Source organism: Colossoma macropomum, unplaced genomic scaffold, assembly GCF_904425465.1.
Source record: "Colossoma macropomum unplaced genomic scaffold, Colossoma_macropomum, whole genome shotgun sequence".
Taxonomy (NCBI): Eukaryota; Metazoa; Chordata; class Actinopteri; order Characiformes; family Serrasalmidae; genus Colossoma; species Colossoma macropomum.
The window spans coordinates 764,816-779,083 of NW_023494804.1; the positions used below are offsets into that span (position 1 = coordinate 764,816).

Sequence of the window (14,268 nt, forward strand, 5' to 3'; positions counted from 1 at the left end):
ACAGTTTAGAAGCAGAATAACTGAAAGAGTCTCTCCACGTTTTCTGTGTTTTACTGAAGGAGTTCAGAAGGTCAGAATCTGCAGATCTGAGATCATAAACAGACAGACGTTCAGGAGCTTTAAGGTCATTTAGAGCTTTAAAAACCAGCAGCAGAGCTTTAAACTCTCTCTAACAGATCCAGGCGGTCAGTGCAGTGTGTAACGGGGGATATGAGCTCTCTGTGTTGGTGCTGTGAGGATCCGTGCTGCTGCGTTCTGTACGGGTTCTAGAGGATCTGCTTTTTTCTCCAGTAAGAAGATCATTACAGTGATCAACTCTGCTGAACAAACACAGCAGCAGGTTTCTCTGCGTCGCTCTTAGAGAGAAAAGGCTGAACTTTAGTGATCAGATGATAAAAGCTGCTTTAGGTACTGAGTTTACATGCAGATTAATTGAGCTCCAGAGGAGCAGAATGTTTGGGTGACTCTGAGTCGCTGGACTGAAATAGGATAATCCAGTGGCTTCAGTCCCAGTTTGTACATTTTATAAATCATCGCTGTCCAAAGAAAAACATGCATCTCCATTTTTCCGTTTTTTACTTTTCGTTCACACGGCGAAAATCTGATGATTGGGCCAACAGAAATGCTCTAAAATGCCTCATAATAAAATCTGTACATTAACATAGAAGTGAAGAACTTTTTTTCTCCTGTAAATTTGGAGATAATTTTCTTTGGACAGCGAAAAAATGTTTATGTATCATCGTTGGAAGATACATACATGAAAGATATCAGATATCCAGTATTGGCATTGGCCCTCGGTCATATCACCCCTACATTAATCAGAATAAATAAACAATTTTACAAAATATTTGCATGATTTGCGTAATTTACTGAGCGAGTTCTCCTAAAATCTGAGGTACTGTTTGGTTTCAGGTCCAGCTGAGACTGTAATCACCAGCATACAGTGAATTTACCATAGAGCAGGTTCTCAGTGCTGGTCCGGTTCTCACTCAGAGAACAGGAGAGTCAGAAAAGCTGCAGAGCTGAATGTTAGAAAAAAACAGCGGCCGGATCCACAAAAGTGTTTTAAGAAGGAAAATTTTCTTTAAAATGTTTTTTTTAACTTCATTCTTGAGAAAAAAGTTATGAGAAATTGTTATTCAAAAAACCTCTTAAGAATTCTCTTATTTTCTTTCCTCACTGGAGCCTCAGCCTCAATTATCATATATTCATATGTCTGTTTCTTCCTCCATCAGCTCTGAATCTTGTTTGGTAATATTTTAAACTCTTGTTTTGATGATTTTCCTCCATTTTGCTCCTCTGAGTGATTAAATAACAGAAATACCAGTTAATATACATTCAAACTGTCTCACATCATTTATGGCACACAGTAAAATGCAGCACAGCCCACATCAGAAAACAGTGAACACACTGGGCCTCGTTCTCCAACCGTTCTTGAGGAGAAATTCCTCCTCAAACCCACTGACGCAGTTTTCACTAAGACTCTGACTCACCAGTGTTTCTTATGTGGGGTTTGTTCTTAGGTAAGAACAGAATCTACACACACTCAAGAGCACAAAGGTGAGAACAGTTTTGCACTTTAAGAACACGTCAAGAATCTGACAGAGACTTTTACTTAGGATCTTTATCAAGAACACACTTAAGAACAGACTTAGGAAGATGGACTGGAGAACGAGGCTCAAATAAGAGAACACTGGTGAATCTCAGAGTCTTCGTCTAAACTGCGTAAGTTGGTTATGAGAAGAAATTTCTTCGTAAGAACGGTTGGAGAACGAGGTCCAACCATATGAACTTCTTAGTGTTTGTCTTTAGAACCTTCACAATTTTCTTCTTAAAACACTTTAATGAATCCGGCCCCCCGGACTAGATCCCACTGGAATGGGCCGCGTGCTAAACCGGTGTTTCCCAGCTCTGGTCCTGGAGTTCCTCTGTCCTGCATATTTCAGTGCAGTGGTCAGCAGCCTTCCTCCTGGACACCTGTAGAGTTTGACTCCAACCTGTGTCTAACATGCTGGTGCTCCTTAAGGAGAAACTGATCCAGCAAATCAGCCACTTCTGAAGAAGCAGGTGTGATGGACTGTGGTGGCCAGTAGATGTTGGTGACCGCTGATTAAATGTTCACAGCTGACCACACTGATTAGCTCAGTAAGGAACTCCTGAGCAGGAGAACTCTGAGATGAGCAGCAGCTGCAGGAGGCGACAGTTGAAAGCACAGAAGATGAGGTTTCTGTGGATTTAGATGCTACAGAACTCGACACTCAGTGTACAGTAGAAACTACACAGCACAGTAAATCATATCTGATCTGATTTATAGGAAACTTCTTTATGGAACATCTAAGTTCTTGCATTGTTCTTTAAAGCTGGTTTGGTGTCCACAGTGAGGAACCCTTCAAAACGGACATCTAAACCAGGCAGGGCTTAGTCTACATTCACATCAGTAATGTGGACTGGACTGTCCAGATTGTGGTCAGTAGCTGTAGGTGATGGTCCAGTTATGGTTAGTAGATGTAGGTGATGATCCTGTTGTGGTCAGTAGCTGTAAGTGATGGTCTAAGTGTGGTCAGTAGATGTAGGGAATGGTCCAGGTGTGGTCAGTAGATGTAGGGAATGGTCCAGGTGTGGTCAGTAGCTGTTGGTGATGGTCCAGTTGTGGTCTGTAGCTGTAGGAGATGGTCCAGTTGTGGTCAGTACATGTAGGGAATGGTCCAGTTGTGGTCAGTAGATGTAGGAAATGGTCCAGTTATGGTAAGTAGATGTAGGGAATGGTCCAGGTGTGGTCAGTAGATGTAGGGTATGGTCCAGGTGTGGTCAGTAGATGTAGGGGATGATCCTGTAGGGAACCCGTCTGCAGTAGGTGTCCCAGGCCAGGCCGTATTTGGCTCTGCACTGCCGCTCGTCTCGCGCCTCCCGATGGACCAGCAGGACGGAGAAATAAATGACGTAGAAATACGGCAGAATGTGAGAAACACCTGCAGGAGAGAAATGCAGACATGATGCTGATGCTAATGCTAATACTAACAGGCCAGACTCTGGAGATTTAGCTGAAGCACAGCAGAAACAGGAGACCAGCTGGAATTAGATCTTTGGCTAAACTGTCTTTACGAGTGTCCTCACCGCAGGGCAGAGACCAGGCCAGCGCCATCAGGATGTCCCCTAGGTAATTCGGGTGTCTGACGAAGCCCCACCAGCCGGACACTAACAGGCGCTTTCCTGTTGCCGTGGCGATAGTCTCCAAATCTGTAAACAAAGAAGCTGTCAGAAGTTAGAAGGATGTCCCTGATTGGTCAGAAGCCTGCCTCTGATTGGTCAGAAGGCTGTCTCTGATTGGTTACACATACAGTGTAAGCTGTCATGCTAATGTATCCCAACTAGAAGTAAATATCAGTGTTCTTGATGTTTATCACAGAGTAATGAGTTCAAACTGAGAGAGTGTTTTTAACTCACGCGCGACGCTTTTGTGAGTCGGGTCTCTCCTGAACTGGTTCTTCTGAGAATTAGACTTACGGAAGATATAATATCCGACTCCTGAAACCCAGAAAACACGACAGATTCAGCAGGTTTATCATGACACATCATCTGATAATGATCATACTGCAGACGGCTGCTGTACGTAAACAGCCCCGGGTTAAATGTGCTACTCTCTCCAGGCACAATCACAGTACCTCCATTCAGAGGCAGCTATCAGAGCCGTTTCATACTCTGTGCAAAAAAAATCACTACAATCTAAAGTCTGAATGTGAAGGCTGTGATCACCGTTCAGCAGTATGATTCCGAGCGCGCTGAGCGGACTGAGAGTCTGCGGATGGATGACCAGGAACATGGCCTGCAGTCCATACGTGAAGGGCACCCACGCTAAATCTCCAAACGCCAACATGAACCCGAACCCATCGTGCACAATGTCCATGGTGGTCAACACGGCCTCCTGAGCAGCCAAAAATAAAACAGATTTATGCTGTGGGGGGTGGGGGTTGTCCACAGTTTGGGAGCGCGTACACTAACTGCAGCTTCACCTCACCTTTAGTGTTTCGTGAAAAAAACAGAGATCAGCCTCTTTCATTTCTTCCCAATCAGATAAACATTAACGCTAAAAGGACCCTCCTCTGTAAAATCCTCACTAACTCCCTGTGTAGCTGTTCACTCTGAATTCTACTGTACTGTACGGTTCTCTGTCCCTCACCTCGTTCCACAGAGCGTCCGTCACGTACAGCAGCTGGAAGCTGTTGATCATCAGCATGGCCAGAGACGGAGATCCTCTGAGCTCCACCTCCTTCATCAGCATCGCCGCATTCAGCACCACCTGAACACAATAATAATAATCAAATAATAATAATAATAATAATAATAATAATAACAACAATAATAATAATAATAATAACAACAATAATAATAATAATAATAATACCACAGTAATAACAATAACACAGTAAAATACACGCTTAACATTTAAATCTCACTGATTACGCCACTAAAACAGATTTTATCTGTAGAGTTAAAGCGTCTACTAAACGCTGCAAATGTACACTGTAATGCACTGTTAGCTGCTCTGTGGTTACTGGACTTCTAATTATAACCATTAAATATCTGTATTTTAGCTTATCTTATATATCTATGCATTATGTATCTGCATGTTATTTATCTGAACATCACATATCTGTTTGTTACATATCTGTATGTTCTATGTACACTATATGGCAAAAAATATGTGGACGCCTGACCATCACACTTATATGAACTTGTTGGACGTCCCATTTTAAAACCACAGGCATTAATATGGAGTTGGTCCCCCTTTACAGCTGTAGCAGCTTCCACTCTTCTGGGGGGCTTTCTACAAGATGTTGGAGAGAGTCTGTGGGAATTTGTGTCCATTCAGTCAAAAGAGCATTTGTGAGGTCAGACACTGATGTTGGACGAGAGGGTCTGGCTCACAATCTCTGTTCTAGTTCATCCCAAAGGTGTTCAGTGGGGTTGAGGTCAGGGCTCTGTGCAGGCCACTGGAGTTCCTCCACACCAAACTGGTCACTCCATGTCTTTATGGAGCTGCTTTGTGCACAGGGGCTCAGTCATGCTGGAACAGGAAACGCTCTTCCCCAAACTGCTGACACAAAGCTGGAAGCAGATAAGTGTGTAAAATGTCTTTGTGCTGCAGCATCAACATCACCCTTCACTGGAACTGAGGAGCCCAAACCCTGAAAAACAGCCCCGCCCATCATCCCTCCTCCACCAAACTCTACTGTTGGCACTGTACATTCTGGTAGGTAGCGTTTTCCTGACATCTGATTCATCATCAGACTGACAGATAGTGAAGCTGATTCATCAACCCAGAGAACACGTTTCCACTGATCCAGAGTCCAGTGGCGGCGCTTTACACCCCTCCAGCCGACACTTGGCATTGAACATAGTGATCTTAGGCTTGTGTGTAGCTGCTCAGCCATGGAGACCCATTTCATGAAGGTCCTGACACTCAGTTCTTGTGTTGATGGTGCTTCCAAAGGCAGTTTGGAGCTCTGTAGTGTCTGATGTACCAGTGGATAGACACTCAGCGGCCCCCGCTTTGGTCTGCCGCTTTGTGGCTGAGCTGTTGTTGCTCTTGAACACTTCTATTTCACAGTAAAAGCACTTACAGTTGTCTGGGGCAGATCTAGCAGGACAGAAACCTCACAAACTGGCTTGTGGCAGAGGCGGCATCCTATGATAGAACCATGTTTAAAGCCACTGAGCTCTTCAGTGCGACCCTCTACTGCCAGTGTTTGTCTATGGAGACTGCAAGTCTGTTAGCAGTCGGTGTGGCTGAAACACCTGAACTTAATAATTAGGAGGAGTGTCCACATACTTTTGGCTACATAGTGTATCTGTACGTTATGTATGTTATATATCTATACGGTATAATCCTGCCGCTCACCCAGCCGATTAAGCCCGGTCTCAGCTCACAGAAGAACTTCAGATCAAACGAGCCGATTCGAGGGTTCAACTCTCGACCGATGAAGAAATCATACAGAGGATTTCCTAAAAACACAAAAACACACGGACAGACGGTCAGTAAACAGCAGAGTCTACAGAACGAAACTCACAGAAATCAGACACTAAGGGTGGATTTACACCAACAACCTTTAACCTCAAACAACCATCAACCTCAAACAACCTTTAACCTCAACTATCAACCTCAAACAACCATTAACCTTAAACAACCTTTAACCTCAAACAACCATCAACCTCAAACAACGATTAACCTCAAACTACGTTTAACCTCAACTATCAACCTCAAACAACCATTAACCTCAAACAACCATCAACCTCAAACAACCATCAACCTCAAACAACCATCAACCTCAAACAACCATCAACCTCAAACAAGCTTTAACCTCAAACAACCATCAACCTCAAACAACCTCAAACTACATTTAACCTCAACCATCAACCTCAACTATCAACCTCAAACAACCATTAACCTTAAACAACCTTTAACCTCAAACAACCATCAACCTCAAACAACGATTAACCTCAAACTACATTTAAGCTCAACCATCAACCTCAAACAACCTTTAACCTTAAACAACCATCAACCTCAAACAACCATAAACCTCAAACAACCTTTAACCTCAAACAACCATCAACCTCAAACAACGATTAACCTCAAACTACATTTAAGCTCAACCATCAACCTCAAACAACCTTTAACCTCAAACAACCATCAACCTCAAACAACCTTTAACCTCAAACAACCATCAACCTCAAACAACCATTAACCTCAAACAACCATCAACCTCAAACAACCTTTAACCTCAAACAACCATCAACCTCAAACAACCTTTAACCTCAAACAACCATCAACCTCAAACAACCTTCAACCTCAAACAACCTTTAACCTCAAACAACCATCAACCTCAAACTACGTTTAACCTCAACTATCAACCTCAAACAACCATTAACCTTAAATAACCATCAACCTCAAACAACCATCAACCTCAAACAACCATCAACCTTTAACCTCAAACAACCATCAACCTCAAACAACCTTTAACCTCAAACAACCTTTAACCTCAAACAACCATCAACCTCAAACAACCTTTAACCTCAAACAACCATCAACCTCAAACAACCTTTAACCTCAAACAACCATCAACCTCAAACAACCTTTAACCTCAATCAACCTCAAACAACCTTTAACCTCAAACAACCTTTAACCTCAAACAACCATCAACCTCAAACAACCTTTAACCTCAATCAACCATCAACCTCAAACAACCATCAACCTCAAACAACCTTTAACCTCAAACAACCTTTAACCTCAAACAACCATCAACCTCAAACAACCTTTAACCTCAACTATCAACCTCAAACAACCATTAACCTCAAACTACATTTAAGCTCAACCATCAACCTCAAACAACCTTTAACCTTAAACGACCATCAACCTCAAACAACCATCAACCTCAAACAACCTTTAACCTCAAACAACCATCAACCTCAAACAACCATCAACCTCAAACAACCTTTAACCTCAAACAACCTTTAACCTCAAACAACCATCAACCTCAAACAACGATTAACCTCAAACTACATTTAAGCTCAACCATCAACCTCAAACAACCTTTAACCTTAAACGACCATCAACCTCAAACAACCATCAACCTCAAACAACCTTTAACCTCAAACAACCATCAACCTCAAACAACCATCAACCTCAAACAACCTTTAACCTCAAACAACCTTTAACCTCAAACAACCATCAACCTCAAACAACGATTAACCTCAAACTACGTTTAACCTCAACTATCAACCTCAAACAACCATCAACCTCAAACAACCATCAACCTCAAACAACCATTAACCTCAAACAACCATCAACCTCAAACAACCTTTAACCTCAAACAACCATCAACCTCAAACAACCTTTAACCTCAAACAACCATCAACCTCAAACAACCTCAAACTACATTTAACCTCAACCATCAACCTCAAACAACCATCAACCTCAACTATCAACCTCAAACAACCATCAACCTCAAACAACGATTAACCTCAAACTACATTTAAGCTCAACCATCAACCTCAAACAACCTTTAACCTCAAACAACCATCAACCTCAAACAACCTCAAACTACATTTAACCTCAACCATCAACCTCAAACAACCATCAACCTCAACTATCAACCTCAAACAACCATCAACCTCAAACAACGATTAACCTCAAACTACATTTAAGCTCAACCATCAACCTCAAACAACCTTTAACCTCAAACAACCATCAACCTCAAACAACCATTAACCTCAAACAACCATCAACCTCAAACAACCTTTAACCTCAAACAACCATCAACCTCAAACAACCTTTAACCTCAAACAACCATCAACCTCAAACAACCATCAACCTCAAACAACCTTTAACCTCAAACAACCTTTAACCTCAAACAACCATCAACCTCAAACAACCTTTAACCTCAACTATCAACCTCAAACAACCATTAACCTTAAACAACCATCAACCTCAAACAACCATCAACCTCAAACAACCTTTAACCTCAAACAACCATCAACGTCAAACTACCTTTAACCTCAAACAACCTTTAACCTCAAACAACCATCAACCTCAAACAACCTTTAACCTCAAACAACCATCAACCTCAAACAACCTTTAACCTCAAACAACCATCAACCTCAAACAACCATCAACCTCAAACAACCTTTAACCTCAAACAACCTTTAACCTCAAACAACCATCAACCTCAAACAACCTTTAACCTCAATCAACCTCAAACAACCTTTAACCTCAAACAACCATCAACCTCAAACAACCTTTAACCTCAATCAACCTCAAACAACCTTTAACCTCAAACAACCATCAACCTCAAACAACCTTTAACCTCAAACAACCTTTAACCTCAAACAACCATCAACCTCAAACAACCTTTAACCTCAAACAACCATCAACCTCAAACAACCTTTAACCTCAAACAACCTCAAACAACCTTTAACCTCAAACAACCATCAACCTCAAACAACCTTTAACCTCAAACAACCTTTAACCTCAAACAACCTCAAACAACCTTTAACCTCAAACAACCATCAACCTCAAACAACCTTTAACCTCAAACAGCCATCAACCTCAAACAACCTTTAACCTCAAACAACCTTTAACCTCCAACAACCATCAACCTCAAACAACCTTTAACCTCCAACAACCATCAACCTCAAAGACTAAATCGAGGTTTATCTATTGGTCATGTTGTCCACAGCATTTCTACATATAAACACAAACCCCAGTAATTTACTGTACATATGTACTGTATGTGGTAAAAGAATCTTCACGTTTATATCACTATAGTACATATTATCATATATAATACATGGTATTATTATATTTGAATTATGAACGAGAGGAATTATCGTATTACTGTGTTTCCTCAGATGCGCTTTATGAATTCCTTTATGAATTTTTTTTACAGATTTTCCCCCTAATTTAGTCGTGTCCAGTTCACCTGTGAGCTGGGAGGAGAATGCTAACCGCTAACGCCCATGTTGGCCTGCATCGCACTGGCGCTGTGGCATCACTGATCAAACAAAATACTCTGGAGCTCAATTATTTATATTTTAAGAACCAATTCATTTTTGCCCCTCCACTCTTGGAGATGTGGCTCCACCCCTCACCTCACCTGGCCTGGTGTGGCTCCGCCCCTCACCACACCTGTCCTGTGTGTATACAGCAATTATCACATCCGTGTTTGTAGCGCTGTAGTGTTTCTGAGTGACCATATGACTGACCTGTGTTCCCTCCAAGTGCGAGCTGGTTTGCAGGTGCCCAGAAGGAGCGGATGTACAGGTACAGCGCCAACAGGTACGACACGCCGACCGCGCACACCGCTAACGGCAGCACCAGATCAAACAGGTAACCGAGCGGCATCCCCAAACACACACACACGGCCAGCAGAACCGCCGTCACGCAGAGCGCATGGAACCCTGCAGTGTTAGAACACAGACAGAACATTAAACAGCATGTGGAACCCTGCAGTGTTAGAACACAGACAGAACATTAAACAGACAGAACATTAAACAGCGCCTGGAACCCTGCAGTGTTAGAACACAGACAGAACATTAAACAGACAGAACATTAAACAGCACCTGGAACCCTGCAGTGTTAGAACACAGACAGAACATTAAACAGACAGAACATTAAACAGCACCTGGAACCCTGCAGTGTTAGAACACAGACAGAACATTAAACAGACAGAACATTAAACAGCACCTGGAACCCTGCAGTGTTAGAACACAGACAGAACATTAAACAGCATGTGGAACGCTGCAGCATTAGAACACAAACAGAACATTAAATAGACAGAACATTAAACAGCATGTGGAACGCTGCAGCATTAGAACACAGACAAAACATTAAATAGACAGAACATTAAACAGCATGTGGAACCCTGCAGTGTTAGAACACAGACAGAACATTAAATAGAGAGAACATTAAACAGTGTGTGGAACCCTGCAGCATTAGAACACTGACAAAACATTAAATAGAGAGAACATTAAACAGCGTGTGGAACCCTGCAGTGTTAGAACACTCGTCTGTAAATCACTGAGTGGTTTCGGCCCAGAATGCATCTCTGGTCTGATTAACTCTCCTGATCTGCTGTGGGTCAAATCGACCTGTTTTCAGTAAAAATACAGGAAGAATATTTTAATAATTTTCTAAGAGTGAAACTTTTTCTGCTTAGTTACTGTAATAAAAATTCCACACATGACGGTCGGGTCAGTCTGAGACAGCGGAGAACGGAGAACACAAACAGTAAAGACATACATGAAAAATATACAAATGAGTTCCTGCCTAAATGCAGGTTTTAGGTCTGTTGACTGAAATGCGCTCTTTCTGATATGAACTATTTTGTGGTACCAGTCGGACGCGAGTAACATGTATTTGAAATGTTGGTAATAAATGCTAAAATCTGAGAGACCAGATGAGCTTCAGTGTGGAGACACAGGCAGATGAATTCACTCCAAAGCACAACAAATATGTTTTCCCAGATTTTCAGCAAGACATAAAACGCCAAACGTCCATCTCTGAATCTTCTGTTTTGGTAGTTAAATGCACAAGGTTTCCCAGTTAGGCCACGCCCACTTTAGAGGCCCATATCAGACAGGACTAAAATTCTGATCATAAACTGACCTCAATGACATTATTCACTGAAGATATGAAGCAAATCTGAGGTGGTCAGTCAGGAATCTACAGATCAAAGCACTATTTAAATCAGATTACTTAAATATGCAAATGTACTGTATTACATAATGACTCAGGTCAGGCTGTGGTGGGTCTGAGAGTGACGGAGTGACGTCAGAGTGGAGTTTGGACTTTGCGCTGGTTTGGCTTAAACTGCACAAACAGCAGAACTGAAGGTCAGTAACTACTGTTATTCAGAGAACATTCAACAGTGTGTGGAACCCTGCAGTGTTAGAACACAGAGAGAACAGTACAGGTAACACATATAAGCGTATGTAAATAACACAGACACTGAGTTCAAACTCAGATCTGACAAACGCTGCATTTAAATATCACTGCATTAATAATCATGTTCATAGAGCTGTGTGAGACTGAAAGTGGGTAAAAATGTTACCGTTGATCGGATATTTCAGTTTGGATCCGTCTCTCAGAACCAGCCCCTCGGACTCCTGCAGACAGGTGAGGAGAACATGACAATGTAGGACTAGAAACAAGTCAAGTTTTAGACTTCTGCACTGGCCACTTTATTAGAAACACCCACCGTGTGTTTCCACTAACTGGTCACTTTATTAGAAACACCCCCTGGTGCTTCTACTGCGCGGCCACTTTATTAGAAACAGCTGGCTTTTTCATTCTCCCCCTTCACCTGGGAAGGGGTTTCTAATAAAGTGGCCACTCAGTGTTTTTTCCTGAGGGGTCTCAGGTGTGCTCACCTTTCCCACGGGCAGCAGGTAGAGGGCACTCTGCAGGCCAATCCAGCCGACGATAATGGCGACGGCAACCGGGTCCCACAGAAAAGTGGAGTGGGGCAGAGGGGGGGGCCACTGCAGCAGAGCGCCACCTGGAGTCCGGCACACACTCAGCAGGTACAGAACCGTCAGGGGGAGGAACACAGGTATACACGCCGCACCTGTACACACAGAGTCAGAGTCAGAGTCAGAATCAGAATTAGAGTCTGAATCAGAGTCAGAATTAGAGTCTGAATCAAAGTCAGAGTCAGAATCCGAATAAGTTTCAGGATCAGATATGAATGAGAATCAGAGTGACTTTTATTAATGAGATGTTATTTAAAGTGTTTATTTGTTCAGAAAAACACTAATATTAAGAATATTAATTTTTGTGTTAATGTGTTTGTTTAACCATTTGATGAAGGAACCTCAGTACAGTTACCACCCAATACTTTACACTGTGTGTTTATTTGTATTTATTCTAATGTTATAGAGTGTTATTACTGTCAAAAACACACCTGACCAGATGTGGTTTTATATATAAGACACTGCTCTGAGTAGAGCCTGTAAACAGGAACAGGTGAGTTTTACCCAGAGTTCCTCCGAACTCCATCTCTGTGTGTTGGGCTGGTTTGTGTTTGTTGAGCTTCATTCTGCAGCTCAGAGATCTGAATCTGATCTAACGGTCACTCCTGTCCTTCAGTGCCCACACCTGCAGCTCAGTCCACCTAGAGCACAGGTAAATACAGGTAAACCCAGGCAAACACAAGTAAACACAGGTAATTACAGGTAAATACAGGTAAATATGGGCAAAAATAGGTAACAGCTCACATGCTTTGCTGATTTTCTAATCGCAGCCTCAAAAAGCCTCAAAAACAAAACATATCTGCTCATTTTAGTGAACAGTTACTGTTTGTTGTTCAGAATTTACAATCACCTAAATAATTCACAACATAAACACACATTTTGTTTTATTAATGTTTTAAAATGATAAATCCAGCCAACAAACAATAAGTGAATGAGTAAATAAATGAATGAATGAATAACAAACAAACAAATAAAGAAAATAAATTAAATAAATAAAAATAAATTGTAAGTAAATAAATACATTAATTGATGTAGATTTTGTGTTAAATTTGCAACTAAAACATCAACAGAACATGTAATTTGATCAGAGGTGCACAAACTTTCGCACGGTAAACTGTGTGCATGTAGAGAAATGTTTTCATACATGAAACACAGGTGAACACAGCAGCACGTGCAGGTGTTTGTTTGGTAAACAGAACAGAGAAAAAAACAAAAACACTTTGAACTTAAATATGAATCAAGTTAAACTCAGCGTTGTTATTAAAGCCGCTTTGTTATTATTAACCCAATAAACAAACCTCCTTATTATTAATACAGCATTAATATTAAACCCCTCAGAGTCTCACCTTCTGCCTCAAATCCGGCATTAATATTGATCCAGTATCAGTACTGATCCGGTATTAGTGTTAGTCTCGCTGTGTCACTGTTAGTCTCAGTATTAAACTCTCTGTGTCAATCCGCTCCTAGCAATGATTCAGGATGACGCGCATGCGCAGCCCTGCGCACCGCACACTGCCTCATCGTGTCCGACCAATCAGCGCTCAGCGCCGTCATCATAAGAGCGTGGAGAGGGAGCCGGACAGCCAATCAGAGCGAGGAGCAGGCAGGAGGTCCCGCCCCCAGCCAATAGGAGAGCGCTCTGAGGCACGCGATGGGCTGGAGGTCTGTTTCCCGTGCTCCTATTGGGCACTGCAGCTCCGAGGCCCCGCACCTTCACTCGCCGGCACACGCGCGCACACCTGCGTCACCTTCAATCACACTGATTCACTTCTGACCGTTTTATCCGGTTTAAAACAGCGAATTTGAATCAGATTCATTTTATTCAGTGAAACACAAACAGACACGAAGCTTCAATCTGATTTATTCCGATTACTTCACCCTGATTAGACTAATTAGAACAAAGAACAATTACACTGCTCTTCTGATCACTTTACACAGCCACAGAACCTCAAAACAGCCACAGACATTAAAATCCATCAGTCATTTGATCGATAATTACAGAACAGATTTTAAATGATTAAACGTTCACTCAATTAATTAAACTGACTCACTGATTCACTGATTCAGTTCGTGTACTGCAGAGTAACAGACACTCGGCTCTTCACATTTACAGAGTTTCTCTTAAAGCGGATTATTCTTTTCACAGTGATGAGCTTTAATGCGTCAGCTGCTTCCTTCTGATATGCAAAAGTTTGTGCACCCCCCCAATAGGTCAACACATCCTCAAACACAGCACAGCTC

At 42.0% G+C, this 14,268-nt stretch overlaps 1 protein-coding gene across 1 annotated transcript; it reads right to left on the bottom strand.

The window, feature by feature from the left end:
• Nucleotides 1–1,333: 1,333 nt before the first annotated feature.
• On the bottom strand, nucleotides 1,334–13,508 carry tm7sf2 (transmembrane 7 superfamily member 2). The gene is made up of 11 exons (XM_036594679.1): nucleotides 13,374–13,508; nucleotides 12,532–12,668; nucleotides 11,926–12,122; nucleotides 11,607–11,661; nucleotides 9,760–9,954; nucleotides 5,900–6,003; nucleotides 4,178–4,297; nucleotides 3,754–3,922; nucleotides 3,445–3,525; nucleotides 3,115–3,237; nucleotides 1,334–2,969 (listed from the first exon to the last, which is right to left on the bottom strand). Exons 2-11 carry the CDS (start codon nucleotides 12,590–12,592, stop codon nucleotides 2,809–2,811), a joined length of 1,266 nt encoding a protein of 421 aa, XP_036450572.1. The 5' UTR covers nucleotides 12,593–12,668; nucleotides 13,374–13,508; the 3' UTR covers nucleotides 1,334–2,808.
• Nucleotides 13,509–14,268: the final 760 nt, after the last annotated feature.